This window comes from Sceloporus undulatus, chromosome 5 (genome assembly GCF_019175285.1).
Source record: "Sceloporus undulatus isolate JIND9_A2432 ecotype Alabama chromosome 5, SceUnd_v1.1, whole genome shotgun sequence".
NCBI lineage: Eukaryota > Metazoa > Chordata > Lepidosauria > Squamata > Phrynosomatidae > Sceloporus > Sceloporus undulatus.
This window is the reverse complement of record NC_056526.1, coordinates 8,799,339-8,819,243: the sequence shown is the minus strand read 5'-3', so window position 1 is coordinate 8,819,243 and position 19,905 is coordinate 8,799,339. Positions and strand designations below refer to the sequence as shown.

Below are 19,905 nucleotides of genomic sequence, written 5' to 3'. Positions count from 1 at the left end.
CATAGAAATGAGATTTCTTGCCACATTTTAAGGTACAGTGGGTCCTTGGTATCAACTGGGCTTTGGTTCCAGGACTCCCTGTGAATACCAAAATCAGTGGATGCTCAAGTCCCATGAAATATAATGGCATAGTAAGATGGTGTCACTGATATAAAATGGCAAAATCAAGGTTTGCTTTTTGGAATCTATGTACTTTTTAAAATATTTTCAAGCCAGAGATGGCTGAATCCATGGATTAAAAATCCATGCATACAGAGGGTCAACTATAATACCATTTAAAGAACTCTTCATCCTATACATACTGAAACACAGAGTAGACTATTATCTAAAAGTATCTTTGCACCTATATCTGAACACTGACATAAGCAAAGGACCTAAAAGCTGGAGCTAGAAAGTCCCTCAAGATTGACATATTAATATCTGCAATGCCTACTTCTTAATACAGTATTCCTATTAATAGGATTGCATTAGCTGCCCCGATTGCATTTTGCAGAGAGGCGGAATATAAATACATTTTATTATTATATTATTATTACCTAGAGTTGACCCATCTTTCCTTCCTTTCTGCTGATCTCTAGACTGGCCTTCTCCATGAGCATTCCCTACCTATGTCTTCCACCAGCTTCTAGCAACTCTGTAGAACCCTCAAAATTATCATGAAAAAGGGGGCAGAAGAGAAAAGGTTTCCTTCACCAAACAAGCCCAAACCGTTCTGTGTTCCAATCAGAACATTGAAATATTATTTAGTGGGGCACAATTCCTATAATCCCTCACTATCATGCTATCTGGAAAAACTGGGGAGCTATAATCCAGAAAAGTAACTTTTCCATGCTCCAGTTCAAACTCAGCCTCCTCCCCTGGCCCAGCACTCTCCAGATGGGCTGAATTGCAGTTCCTATCACCCCCAGCTAATGGATGAACTAGCTTGGCTGATGGGAGTTGTCTTCTAACACATCTGGAAGGTAGTGAAGGAGGTTGATGTAACCCAGATGATGCTGGGTTTTTTTGCAAGGAAAATTAAAACCTGGAGGATGTGGTTTCTTAATATGCTTCATTCTCAACTTGAACTTGCCCAAATTTGGCCGAGTGCTTATGAGACATCATAGGCCAGTACAGAGACCTTCCCATTAGCCACTAACTCTGTTTTTCAACTGGTGAATCATGTCCAAAACCTATAGCGTTTCATAGGAGTGGCACCCACATTATTTTGCTGTTCATGTTGTTGTCTTATTTATTTTAATGGTAAGAATGAGAAAGCTTCTACCCTCCAGCTGTCATTGGGCTGCATATCCCAGCAGCCTTGGTCAGCATAGCCAGTGATGAGCAATGCTGGGACATGCAATCCAACAAGATCCAGAAGGTCATGGGTTCCCTATCCTTGTGTGAAGAGAAAAGCAGAGAGAAAAAAGAGTATCCCCTCCAACATTTCACAGATGAAAATTATGTGTGTGGTCAAGCAACATCAGAATGTGGTCAAGATGGCAAAAGTTATTAATAAGGAAGAACATACAAGATAGGAGAGGGTGGAGCAGTTTGATTTTGCATGAGCTAACACCTTCCTCCCTCCTCTCCTCTTTTCCATGCTGAGTAAATTCAGTGGAAACTACTTCTTGCACTTTAAACTCAATTTACCTGAGGTAAACCAAAGACAAAAGGGGAAAGTGAGAGGAGAAGAGAGAAACTGAGACATTTTAAAAGCAGCTGAAAAAGTGGGACAATAGAGGATTAACTGGGACTGTTCCTGCCAAATTGAGAGAGAAGGTATGAACCAGGAAAAAACCAAGGGAGAAGTAATATGGCAAAATGATTTCTACCAGGTCACTATTTGTTCATCCAAACCAGTGCAATTCTGTTCATGTTTACTGAGACATAAACCTTGTAGAAAAGTTGGAAGGGGTAATGACTAAGGTTGGATTAAAGTTGCTTTTGACCATATGCACTGGAAAGTGCTGCATGATCTGCTTGTTATGTTCATCTCTTCTATACTGAATTTGACTCCATGTTACAGTTTGAGTCTCCCTTATCCAAAAAAATTGGGGCCAAAAATGCTTTGCATTTCAGAGTTTTTCGGATTCTGAAATATTTGCATTTGCACAACCAAATTCTAAACATAAAATTCATTTACTTTTTGTGCACATCTTATACATACACATAGCCTGAAGGTAATTTTATACACACTATTTTAATAATCTTGTGCATGAAACAAAGTTTGTATACACTGAACCATTTGAAAGCAAAGGTGTCACTATCTCAGCCACTCATATGGACAATTTTTGATTTTGGAATATTTCAGATTTTGGAATTCCAGACAACAGAAACTCAACCTGTATTAAACTCTGCTTTAGGCTTTTGATGTAGTCTTTGAGTAGTACCAGAATTCAACTGACAGTGGATTTAAAAAGCCTAATGGCTGGCTCTATTCATAATCTAGCTGCTTGATCATATATTTTTAAGTAGTCAAAATAGTAAAGATATTAAAACAGGATATCTGCAAGGCCACCTCCTTTAATATGAGCCAGCCCAAACTTTGAGATGCTAAGTGGAGGCCTTCTTCATGTCCTCCTATCCCACACAGCTAGATTGGTGGGTAACTGTGGCAGGGCTTTCTCTATAGCAGCACCCTGAATGTGAAACTCTCTTTAACATCATTCCTTCAGAGTTTGTGTTGTTTCATGTGATCTTTAGCTCTTAAAACCAGAGGCAGTTGCACTGTTTGTTTTAACAATCTTTGGTTTTAAAATTATTTTTAAGGAGTGTTTTCAATCTATTTTTAAAGGGTTTATTCATGCATTTAGTGTTTTTATGCATTGTACCTCATCTTGGGGCACTGAGAGGCTTTAAATTATTTCAATAAATAAATGTAAATGCTTTGACTAAATAAAGACAGACAGATGGAGATAGCAGATGGAGCCCAGGAACAGCATACCTTCTACTTGTTCTGATTTAGCAGGGAAAGTCCCCAAAAATCCATTGTAATCCGTTTTTCAGCTCCTTTTAAAATGTCTCATTTATTATCTGTTCCTCCCACTTTCCTCCTTGGTCCTCAATTTATTTCCACTGCTGCAGACTGAGGTGCGATACAGACCGCCATAGAATCATAGAATCGTAGAGTTGGAGACCACAAGAGCCATCCAGTCCAACCCCCTGCCATGCAGGAAATCTCAATCAAAGCATCCCCTACAGATGGCCATCCAGCCTCTGCTAAAAGTCCTCCAAAGAAGAACACCTTTAAAGCGGTATACTCACACCAATTCTAGGGTTAGGGACCGCATGGCAACCGCACGGTCCCTAACCCTAATGCATGCCGGTGGTGCAGTAATGGCGGCATCCCATGTACATGGGTGCCGCCACTATGACGTAATAGACACATAGCGTCCGCACATTGCACCATGCCAGTTACATCATGAGTGCACCATTGGCACACTCATGACATAACTATGGTGGCGCAAAAAGTACCCATTTTATCTGGGTTCTTTTGACTCCGGAGAGACAGCACACAGTTTGGGGGCTGTGCCATCCCTCCGGAGTAAAAACAGGTGGTGGAAGGCCACCGTTTCTCGGCAGTCTGTACTGCTCCTGAGTTCAAAGGACTGAGATCAAAGTAGTTTGCATTCCATTTAATTCAGAAGGGGGAATGGCGAGGGAAAGTGGAATTTTGCCCTTCCCAGTAAGCTCCAGTAAAAACAAACTGCTGCAGACTCTCCTAGCTTGTATGTTCTTCCTTATTAATAAGTTTTGCCATCTTGACCATACTGTGAGGTTGCGTGTTCACATATATCCAAGTTTTCATCTGTGAAATGCTGGAAGGTATGAAACAGCATCTATAGGAGACGAGTAACCCACTTTTTTAGTATCAGTCCCTGAAAAAGGTAATATTTTTGTCTTAAGAAAACCATCAGATGATTCATTTCATTGTATAGGTGTTGGAGTGAGATTTTTGTTTTTCTTTTAATCACTCTAGAGAGGAAACAGAGGGGAAAACAGCAAGAGGGCATCTAAAACAGGTTTAAGTCGGAAATGACTTAATGTATTCAGAAAAGCTACCACCATCTAACCCCAAAAGTCTTCAGAAGGGGTTTAAATGAAAATTTTTGAGGAAGGACTCTGCCTGTGGTGACGTAAAAGGAAATAACAACTAAAAAAACTACAAGGGACATCAAAGCAGAGCAACTGAAATCAGCCTCTCCCTGCATCATCCAGTTGTATTATTCTAATGCCTAGCAAGGAATAAAAAAAATGGCATGGAATCATAGAGTTGGAAGAGACCACAAGGGCCATCCAGTCCAGCCCATGTCCTTAAAATGTCTCTTCATTAGGGCTGCTATGATCCAAGATGACTATAATCTGCTCTTGTTTGACAGGTTCTTTCTGAAATGCCCGTGCCTCTCTTCAGCTACCTTTACACCAAGTTATGTGATGGCAATCTACCTGACATCATACACAGGAAGAGCAAACTCATTTTCTGACTCTCAGCCCTTACACAGCTAAAACAGCACTGACAAGACTGGAGAGTGAAGTATGAGTTTCACCCAGGCCAGATGTTCTTCACCTCTAGATATAAACCTCTACCAGCAAACTTCAATTCAAGATGCATTAGTTCAATGAGCAACGCACATGTGGATTGAAGTACATTGTATCCAACCATTAGGAGCCCTAAGGAAAAGCTGACAAGATGAGTTTTGCAGTTAATTTGACTTTGCCATTGCATTTGTATATTTAATTTAATAAATTAAAAAGAAAATAGGAAGAAGGTAGCATAGCTTAATTGCAGAGGCATTAATGAAAGAGTTACCATCTCACTTACATTGTGGAGCTTGTAATATAGCCCACAGGCATTGCACACTGGATCGCCATTGGCGTTCCTCCTCCACAGGGTTGTGGTGGTGGTCTGGCAGTTTGCGCACGATGTTCCTGCCCTTCTTGCAGCTGACTAAAGAGAAAAGAGAGAACACAACCACATCATAAAGCCATCAGAAAGTGGACTCTTCAAGACTGTGAAGTCTGGGTGTATGTCCAGAGTGCAAAACTAAAGCCATCCCAAAGATCCATTGCAAGAAGCAAGACAAAACAAGACTCAGTGCAATCACGGTATAGTTGTAAACATCTATATTGGATCTGAATGTAGGCTTAACCTAAAGCAGACCCATTGAACTTAATGAGACATAAGTCGGAACTCATTGGTTTCAGTGAATTTATTCTAATGATGAGTAACCTATTTTATGCATCAGGCAGCATTGTATCAAAGGAACGTGAGGCTGATGTCGGTTGCATTTTTATCAGCAAAAGCCCCACTGATTAAATAAAATTAAAAACATATATACATCAGCTGTTATTCCTACATCATGCAAAATTTATTGTTATCACTGATGCTATAATTCCTATGATAACACAACAAATATAAGAACGTCTCCCCATTATTTTTCCATCTACATGAGAAAAGAATTCCTAAATACAAGCAGCACAAAAAAAAAAGATTCAAGAACATCAGGAACACATGAAGTAACAAGACAGATAATAGTCCTTTTTTGAATATGTGCAGTACATTTTTCTTATGCCAAATGACCACTGTAACAAGCCCTTGCTCACATAACAGGGATGAGATACACCATCCATGTGAGACAATGCCAAGTGTGAAACATTTTTTCCCCCTCTCATTTTAGAAAGCCAATTTTTGATACTTTAAGACACCATTTGCCAGGTTGTTCTGGCCCAAATATGTTAGACTAGAAATCCCATCATCTCCAGCATCAATTGAAGATAGGCTTTGCTGTAAGTGGTGGGAATCATAGGACAACACATGTGGAGGGTAGCATGTTGTATTAAGATGTCACTGACAAGTCCTCCGGACCATTTTTGTTCAGTTGCCTTAGTGAGATGTGTCCATTTTCATATAGTGTTTTTTCTCAACTCTAAAAATATTTCCCATTTATCCCACCAAATACTGTTTATATCCATTTTAGAGATAGGTGGCTGAGTGAGAAGGTGTTGCATAAGGCCAGCTAGTAAGTTGCTTGGAGATCGGAACAATAACAGTTTAGCTAACGGCTAAACCCTTGGCTGCTACCTTAGAGCAACCTGTTCTCACTCTCTAACAAAATATTGACTCTTATTGCATCACATTCCAGAAGGGAAATAGTATTTAAGTGACAAGCTTCTTCACTGGCCTACTATCTGCCTTCCAGCTTTTCAGCTTGGTTTAAAAGCTAATTTAATGCTCTAGCCATGCCAAGGAAACATGGTGCTATATCTACCATAGGTTTAGTTCAGCTTCTGTTTATCCCATTTTAATGCCACTTAGAAGATGCCAGGGATATATACAGTATTCTGAATAAACGGACCTGCAAAAAAATATTGCAGTGTAGGGCACCACTACTGAGAATACTCCAATCCTCCTGCCAGCCAGTTTTCTTCCTCACCACTCTCTAATTCTGTGGCCCCTGAGCATGCACAGTGTAAATTTAGCTCTTCAGGACTTCCTCTCCCTCCTAAAGATTTCTTTGCCCTAAAAGATTGTTTGTACTTTTGTAAAAACTGAGGTTCCCTTGCATCTGCTGATATACCTTCCAGCCATTATCTGAAGGCTACTGTTTGCACTGCATGAGAACTGGCACTTAAAGCATGAAGATTATTTATATCAAACATGGGCAACTACTAGGGGACATCTAGGAGACATTTGTAGCCTTCCCTTTATCTTACTAAGTCACAAACCTGTTGTGACTCCCAAAATTTCTTAATTAAATTGTCAAGCTGAATTTATAAAGTAAGTAAAGTAGGTGCCTTCAAGTAGTGACCTCATGAATTTAGTAGGATATTGTTAGGCAAAGAATACTAAGAAGCGATTTGCCACTGTTTTCCTCTGAAATATAGCCTACAGTGCTTGGTGCTCCCTGGCAGTCTCTCTTCCAAGAACTAATCGGACCTAATGCAGCTTAGTTTCCCAGATCAGATGGGACCTGACACTTTCAGAGTATATAGGCCAAAGGTATATTAGCAATATTTCATAACTTAGAACATAGTATTCACACCCAATGGAATTTTGGCATATCACGGAATACAGACACCCTCCCCAACACTTCAAGACACATATATGTGATTGGTACAAAAACATCAATTGCATAGCCTCCAATTGTCCTAATTTGACAGGGACAGTCCTGATCAATTCTCTGTCATTCTGATTTTTCAGTTGCTTTTAAAATGGCTCAGTTTCTCTCTCCTCCTCTCACTTTGTCCTCAGCTTACTCAGCTGCAAACTTTGTTCCAAGAGCAAAAGTAGTCTGCACTCAGTCAACTCTGCAAGGTGGAGAGGAGAAGGCAAAGTCTTACCCTTCCCAGTAACGTCAAGCAAAAGCAGCTGCTGCAGCCTCCTCTAGCTTGTGTGTTCTTCCTTGTTAATAACTTCAGTCATCTTGATCACACATTGATGTTGTTTGGCTACACATGTCATTCTTTTCTTTGACAAAATGCTGGAGAGTATGCATTTGTTCCCCATAAAAGTACCATAAAGATCTTGCACTTACTAGATAAGATACCTACAATGCAAGGGGTATCTGTCCTTAAGAATACCACAGAGGCTGTTTTTCAACTTTAAGTCCATTCATCATTAGCTAATTACTGAATTTAACAGAACTCATTTCCATATCATGAAAATGTGGCTACAATCACTCCCGGCAAAGCATGATTAATAATTTCTTTGGAGCACCTGTAGAAATCTATCACATTGCACTGACAGTATTGACACAACCAATGTTCCCTTACAGACTAGACCTGCACAACACATGAAGCTGCCTTGAATCCTATCTAGCCACTTTGAATCCCACTGTGGGAAAAAGGCAGGATAGATATTCAATAAATAAATAAAATGATCCACCAGGCTAAAACACATATCATCAACAGCAATGTACAGGAAACTACCAAGGATACATTAACCTTAATTTGACAAACACTCAAGTTGGTGAATCCTAGAAAAAGGGTCAATGTATCACAGCAACACAGAAAAGTACCCTTTCCTAAGTTCCAGTATGGTCTACCAGGGTGGTTTTAGCCTTTAGATGCCAACCCTCAGAAGCCTCAATCACCATGAGCAACTGTCATGGATACTGGGAGCTGAAGTTCAAACCAACAGGAGAACCAAAGCAGTATTCCACCTGCTCCATTCTAGCCAGAAGTTGCTTTGCTAGTCCTTCGGCAGAGATGGTTCCCATGAATTCTAACATGCAAAGTACGCTCAAATCTACTAAAGTTCATGCTACTAACTTCTTTCATTCAGTTAGTTTCAAAGTACTACAGGCGGCCCTCCCTATCCACAGATTATTTATCCATGGATTCAACCATCTACACTTGAAAATATTCAAAAAATATGTAAATTCCAAAAGAGAATCCTTGATTTTACCATTTTATATAAGGGACACCATGTTACTAGGCCATTGTATATAATGGGACATGAGCATCCATGGATTTTGTTATCCACAGGGAGTCCTGGAACCAAACACCAGCTGATACTAAGGGCCTACTGTGCAAAATCTCTTTGTATACAGATGTCTCATAGAACTGCTACCCTTTCCCCAGTCTCTGACAAGGGGACCAATCTCAAGGCAAGCAGTACTAGGAGAACACAATGTTTGTTTTTTACATGCTTGTTTGCTTTAAAGTGTGAGCACCCATCTCCACCCATTCCCAGCTGGTGCCAATGCTCTCTAGCCCAACACAAAGGTGTCTGTATGTGTGTTGCACTTGTGCAGCACTGACACACCAAAAGGCTAGGACTGAGGAGAAGTGACTGGGAAGACAGCCAGTGGGTGCTGTTTGGAGCTAGGTAGGAAGTGAAGTGCCAGTGTTTTGGCTCATAAAACACTGGCACTCCACTTGTCATACAAGACCTAGCATCAGCATTGCTGAGTCTTGAGAAACCTTTCCAGTGACTAGCAGTGAGTCTTCCACAAGCCCAGCAGCAATTTAGGAGGAAAAATATCCCTATGTTGTGCATACTATAGATATAACTATGTATGAAGCCATGTATTATTACTACTATTATTATTATTATTATTATTATTATTATTATTATTATTATTATTATTTCTTACCCACCTCTCCCCATGAATCAAGTAGGGAATGAGGAGTGGCTTAGGGAGCTGGATATATTTAGCCGGAAGAAGAGAAGGTTATGAGGTGACATGATAGCCATGTTTAAATATTTCAAGGGATATCATATTGAAGATGGAGCAAGCTTGTTTTCTGCTGCTCCAGAAACAGAGCAATGGATTCAAACTACAGGAAAAGAGATTCCACCTAAGAAAGAACTTTCTGATGGTAAGAGCTGTTGGACAGTAGAATACATCACTGTCTTGGAGTATGATGGAGTCTCATTCTTTGGAGGGTTTTCAACTGAGGCTGGGTGGCCATATGTCAGGAGTGCTTGGATTGTGTCTTCCTACGTGGCATGGGGTTGGACTGCATGAGTAGTCAGTCACTCACACACTCAGAAGCACCTTTCACAACACTTCTGGGTTTTCCAACTCTATGATTCTATAATTTAAGTGCTGGAGCAGAAGTAGGCATAAAGCAGCCCATGGACAGCATGCGGCCCCTAGATCCCACTTTTGTGATCCCTGGTGATATGGATGCAGCATCCACTGGAATGCTGAGGCAGTCCCCAACTGATCCAAGAAAGGCATACAGAACCTGGTTAAGGCATGCAGCCAGAAAAATGCTTGCTAGCCACTTTTGGGCTGCAAACGTTGTCAAACTGGATATGAGAGCAAGGACAGGTTACTAACACTCACACTCTAGCTATGAAGGAAACAGATCTTGAGCAGAGATTGGGGATAGGAAGATAGTTTCTAGGTTTTCAAAATCTTGATGTCATATGATGTGATATGGATGATCTGACACAGGACTGGTATTTTCAGGATGGTGTGGCTGTACACATGTATCCATATTTTAGGTGTTTGAGTATATTAATTATATCACATAGCTTTTCTGTTCAAAGGCCAGCAATGTCCAACTTTTAAGACATTACCATTTTTAATACCCAATTTTGGGGGAGGGGTGTTGCTTGTTTTAATCCCTTTGGTGGAAATTTGGGGCAGTAATGTATTGATCTAACATTACATAATAAATTAGCATTTTCAAACGCTGGTTCCTCCTTTGCAATTTTGGATTGATTGATTAATTGATTGGACAGTCTGTCACTCTGTCTGATCGATCAAACCTCTGACTGACTGATTGAACAGAATTTTGTGCTGCCTCCTTTTCGCTCCATGTTTACCAAAAGATATCTTCAAGTTCATGTGGGACTATAGCCCAGTGCTAGAGCACAAGTTTCATGCAGACCCTTTAAGCCACAGCTTTGGAAAAGTTACCTTACATAACTTGGGCTACAGCTCCCCAAATCCATGGTCATGCTAGCTAAGAAATAATAGGAGGCATAGTCCAAAAAGGTAATTTTCCTGAGTTCTGTTTCTAGCTAGGTGAGTCACTTTGTGGGAAACCTTTTATTATTACTTTGTTGTGTTTCTCTAGTATAACCTGCTTCCCTCTAGATGGTTTGGATGACAACTTTCATAATCTCTGACCACTGCCCAGGCTTATAGCAACTGATGGAAACTACAACTGATGGAAACTACCCATGTTGGATCAGGTTGCTGTAGTGGCTGAAAGAGGCTGTGTCTCTTTTTAAAAACCTACTGGGTTTTTTATATCTATTATCTCCAATCTGCAGATTTTTCCTGGGAAGTCAGCTCTTGCAATTAAAAAGAAATGCAAGGAGGGAAAATACATCAAAAACAAAAGCCAGGAGTGCATTTATTTCCCACAAAGTATTTATTTGGGGGGTTCCCCCTGTTTTCTTTTGTTTTTTTTTTTTTTTTTTTTTTTTTCAGGAACAGAACAAAGTCATCTCTCTGTTAATTAGGGTTAGAGCAATGTTTCTTTTAAAGAAAACAGCCGGGATAAATTGAGGTGGCACCTAACCTTCTGCTTGTGATTTGTGTGAAGGGGAAATGGCACCCAGCCAGGAAAATCAGACTGCTTTCTCCAAAGAGGGATTAGAAATGTCCTCTTTGTTTTCTATTGTGGTGGCACATTGGTCTTCCTTAGAACTCTGGTTTACACAGATGTCAAGTCCACCTGAATGAACTTCTATTAGACTTTCTAGCCAGGAGAACTCCAGAAAGCCAAGAACTCTACTGAACTTAGAAGTACACTAGCATTTTGTGAACATGAGAAATTGTTTCATACTACAGTGGGCCCTCCATATCCTCTGGGGTTAGGGGCACAAAACCCCCATGAATATGGGGGGAAATCAAATAAAAAACATGTGGTTTTTTCCTGAGAGAACACCTCTCAAAGAATCTCTGCGTCCTCCCATGCAACTCTACGGCCAACATCCAACAGCGGTTGACCATAGAATTGCACTGGAGGACCTACAAATGCCTAGAGAAGTGTTTTCTCTAGAAACCTCTAGACCCTTTACTGTGCAGCTATGGTCAACTTCTGGCAGAGTTGGGTTGGAGGACCTAGAGATTCCTAGAGAGAACATATTAATCAAATCTGCATAGAATCAAAGCTGCAAATGTGAAAGACCAGCTGTAATTCAGATGTATCTGCCTATCTGGTCCAGTATTAGGGTCACCTGATCCTTAGTCACCAGTTTGGAGAAAGTGGGAGACAAGGATGGAAATTGATTTGTTGTGGCAACTCACAAAGACTCTCAAAGGGGCTCTCTGTATTTACTAAATTTGTTTCCTCCTCCCATCCCTGTTTTGGGAACCAGAGCTCACCCTCCCCACTGCTCTGCATTCACCTTCTGGCTACAAGCTGGAAGGTTAAATTAAAGGTTTCTTCTCCAGTCTTTCTCGTTTCTGGGAACAGCCCCTTAGCTAAGATTTCTGTCTTAATTTCCAAATAGGAAAATATACACAGTGTGTGTTGTGTGTACATGTGCATGCTTGAATGACAAGCTGCAAGTAACTGTGTTTGCCATTTAATGCATAATGTTAAACGACGTGGCTGGGGCCATCTCTTGGTCTCAGTTTTGGCCCAAAAACTTCAGTGCCAAGAGTGAACCTGAACTGCTAACTCTTCCCAGTATTACAATTAGGAACCATTTCCTTTTTTGGACTATAAATCTCAGAATCCTCCAGCCAGCAGTACTGCGGTAGTAGTAGTCCAAAAAAGGAGGCAATTGCCTACTCAAATCTACAGCAGCTCCTTGAGATTTCTCACTGGCACTTAGGAAGAAGAGAGCTGGTCAGCTAACTTCTAAATTAAAACAAGTATAGGGATGGTATAAACACCCTTCACCATGTTGGTCCCAATCCAGATTGAGACTACATGGGTGAAGAATCTCAACCCATGAAAGGGGCCTTGGTGCATTTCTTTTCTTTATTTTTATGGCATGTTCTGGACAACCATGGTTGATGCTTAATACATCTTGCTTAGTTATCTCACCAAGGTTTCTCTTGGTAATATCACCAGGGGCTGCCTCTTCTGAAATCATATGGGGTTGTCCATAGGTCTCCAGTTTTGGAACCAGAATCTGAGAGTCTGGGACAGTCCTGACACGGCTATCTGAGCTATGCATGCTTTTCACAATACATAAATTTTCACAATGCACAACGTGCATTTAAGACCTTTGTCCCCTGAACTATATCAGGCAGCTGAGTTTCTCTGCCAATTTAATATCCCACAATGCCTCTGATACATCAGCAGTCTGGAAACTGGGAGAAATCTGAATGGCCAGCTTCCTACAACAACATACCAGAAGAAGTGTGCTTGCTGAATCCCCAAATTAGCCAGGTAGGACTGTGAAAATGTGCTCTTAACTGCAATCCTAAAAGGTTGCTGCCAGAAGTGTATATGACATTCAGCTAGATGGAATAAAGGTCTGGCTCAGGATAACTCAGTTTTCTATTTACCTGGGCTAGACTGTTGCAGCAGAAACAACAGAGTCCTATGATGTCAGGGAGGATCAGAACTAGGCACAGGCAAATTCCAGATCACGCAATAATTTCTAATGATGGCCAGTACTGGATTTATGCACAATGCTTCCTCTGATTATGAGGGACCATAAATACGAAATCTACATAAAGATTTTTGTACCTTGGCTCAAACATTGATCTAAACAGAAGAGACTGCAGTCAAGAAATAAGATGAAGCCTGGGAATGGGAAGGATAGCCATAAAAGAACTAGAAAAGATCCAAAAATGTAAACATATACAACTGAGCATTAAAGTTAGAATTGTCCAAACCATTATATTCCCCATCACCATGTACCGATGTGAGAGCTGGACAGTGAAGAAAGCTGACAGAAAGAATATCAACTCATTTGAGATGTGCTGGACAGTCAAAAAGACAAACAAAATGGGTCCCTGAACAGATTAAACTGGACCACTCCCTGGAAGCCAAGATGATGAAATTTCAGGCTGATGTACTTTGGCCACATCATGAGAAGGCATGACTCACTTGAAAATGAAATAATGCTAGGAGAGGCAGTAAGAAGACCAGTGGAAGACTTGTAGTCTTAGAGATGTCTCATCCATAGGGTCACCATGAGTCGGGGATGACTCAAGGGCAGTTAGCAACACAAATATAACCTTCCCTACAAAATTAAATTTTCTGGTAATAGCATGTGGCCTCTTACATTTTACATAGCTTAAGGGGCCTCATCCCTTTGTAGGGATGAACCTACAAAAATCACAGAAAGAATTTAGCACAGTCAGGTACCCATGGGAACAGCAGCCTTGGGTTTCATATGGCTCCCATTTTGCAGATGAGAAAGATGCATCTAAAAGGTGTGTGCATCCCATCCTCTACTGAAAGCAGCATTACAGTAGGCTAAGGGGTAGGATGGACCATGCTGAGATTTATTTCATCCCAATTTTCCTCCACAGTTCCCCCCTCCCACCCTCAGCTTCATTTAAAGTTCTTTCTCCAAACAGCCTTGTAACCCATCCAAAACATTTAGAGAAACAGATGTAGAAACAAACAAATGTCCCATTCCCTTAGGGCCAAACGACACGGTACACGCAGTCATGTGTAAATTTCCTCCAACTTTTTAACTAATAAAAAGCAGCTGTAGGGGAGATGGTGTTTTTGAACAGAGCAAGGGGAATGGCTGGTTAACCCTTCTCCCTTCTACCTGTTTTTTACTCATTGTTGTCCCCAAGCAAGCTATCCCCCCACTCCCCACTAAGGAGAAAAGATAGTGGGCTCTCCATATCTTTTCCTTCCATATAAAGAAAGGCAAAAGGGTGAAGAGTAAGGTCAACAGTGAACCCAGGAAGAGATTGATTCTCCTTTTGCACTAAAACTAGCCACTTGCCTCTGATGAATCGGAAAAATGAGAGCGTCACAGATTTTATCTAATTAAAAAACTTCATAACAATAATAAATAAATTGTGAGTGTCATAAATAAATAACAAGATGAGTGCTGCATTTTTCTTTTATTTGTATGAGTTTTTACATTGTGCCTTAAATGGTTTGCTCTTTTCCTTGTTTTAATGTTTTTTGGTCTTAATTGTAAACTGCCTGGAATTACAAAGGAATCTTGTGGCACTTTTGAGACTAACTGAGAGAAAGATGTTTGTAGCATGAGCGTTGGAAGACTCAGTCTAGTACATCAGATGCAACCGAGTCTGACTTGATGGCGAACAATAGAATGTAAACCATTAAATCAAATAAATACATGAATCTAATTTGACTGTTGAGCACTGCCAGACCAAACTGATGACTTACATTTGGGTCATCACGGAACCTTCATGACACTTCACACCACACTTCATGAAAAGTGCAATCCTTGGGTGCATCTGCATGGTAGAAATAATGCAATTTAACTGCTGTGGCTCCATCCTACAGAGTCCTAGGATTTGTAATTTTCTGAGGCCCCAGCACTCTTTTGACAGAGAAGGCTAAAGACCTTATAAAACAGCAAATCCCAGGATTCCATAGGATGGAGCTACAGCACTTAAAAATAGTGTCAAACTGCATTAATTCAACATGCATCCCCTTGTTCAGCAGTTGTTGGATAGGGAAACAATGAGACACTCTTGGGATGGGAATTGGGCAGCTCTCTACATGTTATTGAATTGCAACTCCCAGCATTCTTCACCACTGGCAATGCTGGCAAAACCTGCTGGGAGTAGCCATCCAACAACATCTTGTAGGCCACACAATCTACCCTTGACCTACATCCCCAATGCAATAAGCTATCCATGCCCCTGAATCCAGCAGTTTTTCCATGTTTTAGGCCAAGAAGGGACAAAGCCTCCAGAACCAACCATCCACCTACAATCAGGCTGTTCTAATGTTTTAAAAAATCTGTTATTCAAAACCAAAAATTGGATGTCCTGTTTGTTCTAGGTGTTTTGTTTGGAGGGATGTTATTTTTGACTGTCTACATGGCCTTCAGTGGGTACCATGACAGAATGTCAGCTCAGATGGCAGAAAAATGGTATGAGGCCTGCCACAGTAGCCCACTTCTTTGTGATGCTTTTCTTTACATTTCTACACAACCAAGAGAAAATGAACTGTGGAATAAAACTCACTCTGACATGTTTAAGTGCAACAAATGTAATCCAGGAGAGCTGCTTCTTTGGGGAGCATTTGAGAAATCCATACCATCCAGCATTGCACCAATAAAATCCAAGATGTTTGTAGCCAAATAGCATTGGAATGTAGTCAGAGTGGCTACAGTTATTAATGAGGAAGAACACAAGAACAACACACAAACAAGAAGAAACTGCAGCAGTTTGTTTTTGCCTGAGCCCATTGGGAATGGTAAGATTCCACCCCTCCTCTCTTTCCTCCCAACTGAATTGAGTTCAAACTACTTTTGCACTTTGAACTCATTTTGCAGTAATTTAAGTTAGCTGAGGACCAAGGTGGAAAGGAGGAGAAAGAGAGAGAAACTGGGCCATTTGAAAAGCAGCTTAAAAAGTGGGATTAATCAGGACTGTCCATGTCAAATCAGGACAGTTGGAGTGCATGGAAGTCAGTTCAGATGGCAACAGATGCATCATTTTGAAAATCCTTTTACTTTTTCAACTTTTGGAGGGGAAAAGGTTATTCAAGACATGCCATCCTTTTGTAAAGAATCTCATTATTTTGTTCCCATGCCTGCTGCATGCTTTCCCCCCCACCAGCTTCCACTTTCTTCAACCACCGCCCCCCCAAAAAAACATTCAAGAAAATCACCCCTTACTTGATTTTTTAAAAAAAAAATACCTTCCAAAGAAATATAGAGAGACATAGAAATGGTACATAACTTGGCAGGCATAGTGAAAAAGGGGGGGTGGACTCTCTCAAAAACCCTCTTCTGTACAGACAGATAAGACTTTGGGCGGGGTGGCCCAGTTCTACTCCCTCCAGAAAGTTCTCCATCTTGGGCTGAGGAAATTCAAAAACACAACATGACAGGGAGGGAGAAAAGAAAAGAAAAAAAATAAGAAGTTAGTACAGTTGTGAGATGCGGAGTCACTTACCAGCCTTCTCTTGGGCTTTATCAGGGGGCGGTTCTGCCCATTCATTTTATGATACAGTCCACAGGCGTTACAGAGGTAATGCCCAGTGCCATCTCTCCTCCATAGGGGGGTCGAGGTAGCGCCACAGTTTACACACTCCCTGCCTTCTGGAAACAAGAGGGGACAGAGTTGATTGATGGACAGCAAGAGAAGGAATAGGGAGCAAGGGATTGGAAGAGATCTGAATTATTCCTCCCCCCCCCCTTCTAATTCACCATTCCCTTTGTATCGTATCTCCCTATATGAACCCATCCGAGTTTTAATATCTTTGGGCAGAGAGCTTTCTCTTGATCCTATCACCATCATAGTACAGCTAGTCAGGAGTGTCACTAGGGGGTGCGAGGGGTATTGCCTGCACTGGGTGACATCTCACAGTGGGTGAACACCCAGTGGGACAATCTCTCCTACACAGAATGGGAGTTCTGTCCCCTCCATCAGTGGTGTTTTCTGGGTTTGGCATGGCAGCTGCATGAGCTCACATGCCAGATCCGGACAAAACAGGCTGCCTGGAGGCAGCAGCTTCATGCCACCACTACCACCACCATGATAGCATGAGTTACTGCACCGGTGTGACACCAAGGCTAGTGATGCCACTCTGGCTGCTGAGGACACAGGAGAAAGCCTTCTCGGTGGCTGCACCCAAGCTATGGAAATCTCTGCCAAGAAAGGCTTAGTCAGCCACCTCTCTGCTCTCTTTTCACCAGCAAATACTTTCTTATTTAAAAACAGGCCTTCATCTTTTAACTGGTTGGGGCAGTGTAACAGATGGTTCTCAAGGTGTTTGATGTGCTTTCAACAGTTCTAAATTAATGTTTTGAAGTGGATGATGTTTCATGCTTTTTTTTTAACTGTTGTATTTCAGACTATTGTAGCTCTAATTGTTTTAAGATGAGGTCTGAGCAACTTTGGGTCCCATTTGGGAGTAAAGTGGGATGTAAAGTGCGAGTCAAAATCCCCCAAAACCACTTTTTCAACATCTTAAGAGAAATCTTTAGCTGATTTACTTTCAGCAGAGCCTCCTGCCACTTTGCTCAGACACTCCATTGAGTTGAATGGGGCTTACTCCCAGGTAAGTAAAGACAGAGTGGAGTCTGCTTCACCTTTTGTGAATCCTGCCATTCACTCCGCGTTCATTTGCATTGTGATGAAACTAGTCCTTTGGAATGAATGGGGATTGTATGGGAAAGGTTACCCTGATTTCTGTAGGTCTGCTCTAAGCATGACTAAATCTAGATCCAACCCAATATTGCTGGTTGGGAGAGAAGCATACTGATTTCTCTGACTTTGGGACCTTTTTAGAGACAAGCACACATGTTGTGACCGTCAGTTTCTTGGAAGAGCTCCTTACTCTAACCTGAAGGTAAAAGCAGCAATAACTCTTGCAAAATGTTGCAAAGAAATAATCGTTATTTATTAACTTGGAGAAGTTACTACAGTATTTTGGACTATAACTCCCATGCTGTCTTGGAGTTATATTCCAAAAACGTAATGTATCTGAGTTAATAAATATGGATACATCATCAACAATCACAACAATTTCATTTATATACCACCTTTTTCACAAGACTGGGTTCAAGGCAATTTACACATTTAAAAGATAACAATTAAAGACATACAAAAAGCAACATTAAAACTGAATTACACTGTGAACCACATTTAAAACATATGTCTTTAAAAGATTTTTTTAAAATTAAAATGTAATAGATAGTTTCCATTCAGTCAGGGACACTGTTGTAATCAGTCAGAAGATTTTTAAAGCATTAATATAACCAACTGACCACTTCATATCTCAGCCCTATAAGATGCTAATAGGTTCACTGAGAGACAGCCTATGGTTGGCCCTAGAATGGTGAAATTCTATTTCCATTCCTAAACTCCCCTATCATTCAAGGATCAGATGTATAAACACAATATAAAAACACATACACCCCACATAATAATATTAGCATGTTGATATAGCCCATTGAGGTACAGCAACTCAGGTATAGCAGATTATTCAGAACGAATCAAATGCATGTCTATGAAAAAGTAGCCAGTGTCAAGGTATATAAACTCACTGGGTGACCTTCAGCAAGTCACACACTCTTAGCCCCATAAATTAAAAATGACTTGAAGGCACACAACGACAACAGCATATAATTGTGACCCAACAATGTATCTTAGTCCCATTTCACTGAATTTCTGAAAAGTCAATACAACCCAAATATTAATCAGTGTAGATGTTTTTCTCTAGAGCAAATAACAAAAATGTAAGAGGTTTGGGGCTAATGTTCAGTTCCTCCACTATTTGTTGCTGATGACTTTTATATCAGCAGGGCAGTGAATGCACTCTTGCAATTAGTCTGAATATTAAAGAGCTTATCCAGAGTGTTGAAATCCTTCCCTAAATAGGTTCAGCACCTTAAAAAGCCCTTTTAAAGCTTGGCCTGCAATTGCTTCACCATTGCAGCAGCATTGAAACCACAAGCCTTTCCTCTAATGCTTTATGAGAGGGGGACATTGAACCAAAATGTAGATACATAAAGAGCGGGGACTGATCAGTTAAATTTAGGCAAAATTAAGATTAGAGCACTATGGTCATTTTAAAACCAGCTTTCAAAATACAGCACAGAAACTGTAGAAGAGAGAAAGTGGGTAAAGCAATGCTGGGTAACTCTTTTGTATCAGACATAGTCAGCTTAAAGTAGAATCCCTAAAATCAATGCAATTTAACTTGATGTGTCCATTTAGACTGTTGATTTCACTTAGTTAAATGATTAAGCCTGGGATCCATCCCAATATTTTATAACTACTATTTCCTTCATACTTTATTAGTTTCTTCTAAAAAGAAATTCAAAATACTATTATATAGGTGTTTATCACACTATACTCTTATAGTGCTACTATTCCACTTTACTGTCTAGCTGCCTCCGTTGCATTCTGGGATTGCAGTTTTAAGGAGGGGATTTAGATTCCAGCGAGAACTCTGCCGAGAATTCTAAATAACCCTCCTTAAAACTGCAAATCCCAGATGCAACAGAGGACCAGAGCAGTTAAAGTGGAATAGTAGCACTATAAGAGTATAGTTGATTAAAAGGGATTGCATTTCCCCTCGTGGCTAGTCAGATTACATAAATTAAAGTTATTGCAGATTCCCATCCAAAATTGTCTCTCACTCACAACCTTATAATTTTATAACCACACACAAATATATATAAAGCAGAGTATGCAAGTAAAGAATCCCTCAACAAATACAAACCAGGGATACAGTTCCAAAAGTACATTTCCAGTTCTGCTAAACACCAAACACCACACAACACACACACACATACACACACACACGCTCTGAGATATAATATGATATTTCAAAATATATCTGAGAGCTGAGCAGAAAGGACAGTATATACGT

The 19,905-nt window shown here is 40.6% G+C and overlaps 1 protein-coding gene across 4 annotated transcripts in view; it reads right to left on the bottom strand.

Moving 5' to 3' along the window:
• Positions 1 to 19,905, bottom strand: part of GATA3 (GATA binding protein 3) — a 79,666-nt gene that overhangs the window by 2,932 nt on the left and 56,829 nt on the right. For 2 of the 4 annotated variants that reach the window (XM_042470874.1, XM_042470875.1), the window contains exons 4-5: positions 16,479 to 16,624; positions 4,805 to 4,930 (exon numbers count right to left, since the gene is read on the bottom strand). In XM_042470874.1, the coding sequence (XP_042326808.1) occupies positions 4,805 to 4,930; positions 16,479 to 16,624 (272 nt within the window). The remainder of the gene's footprint in view (positions 1 to 4,804; positions 4,931 to 16,478; positions 16,625 to 19,905) is intronic. The other 2 variants (XM_042470876.1, XM_042470877.1) reach the window with 1 other exon arrangement.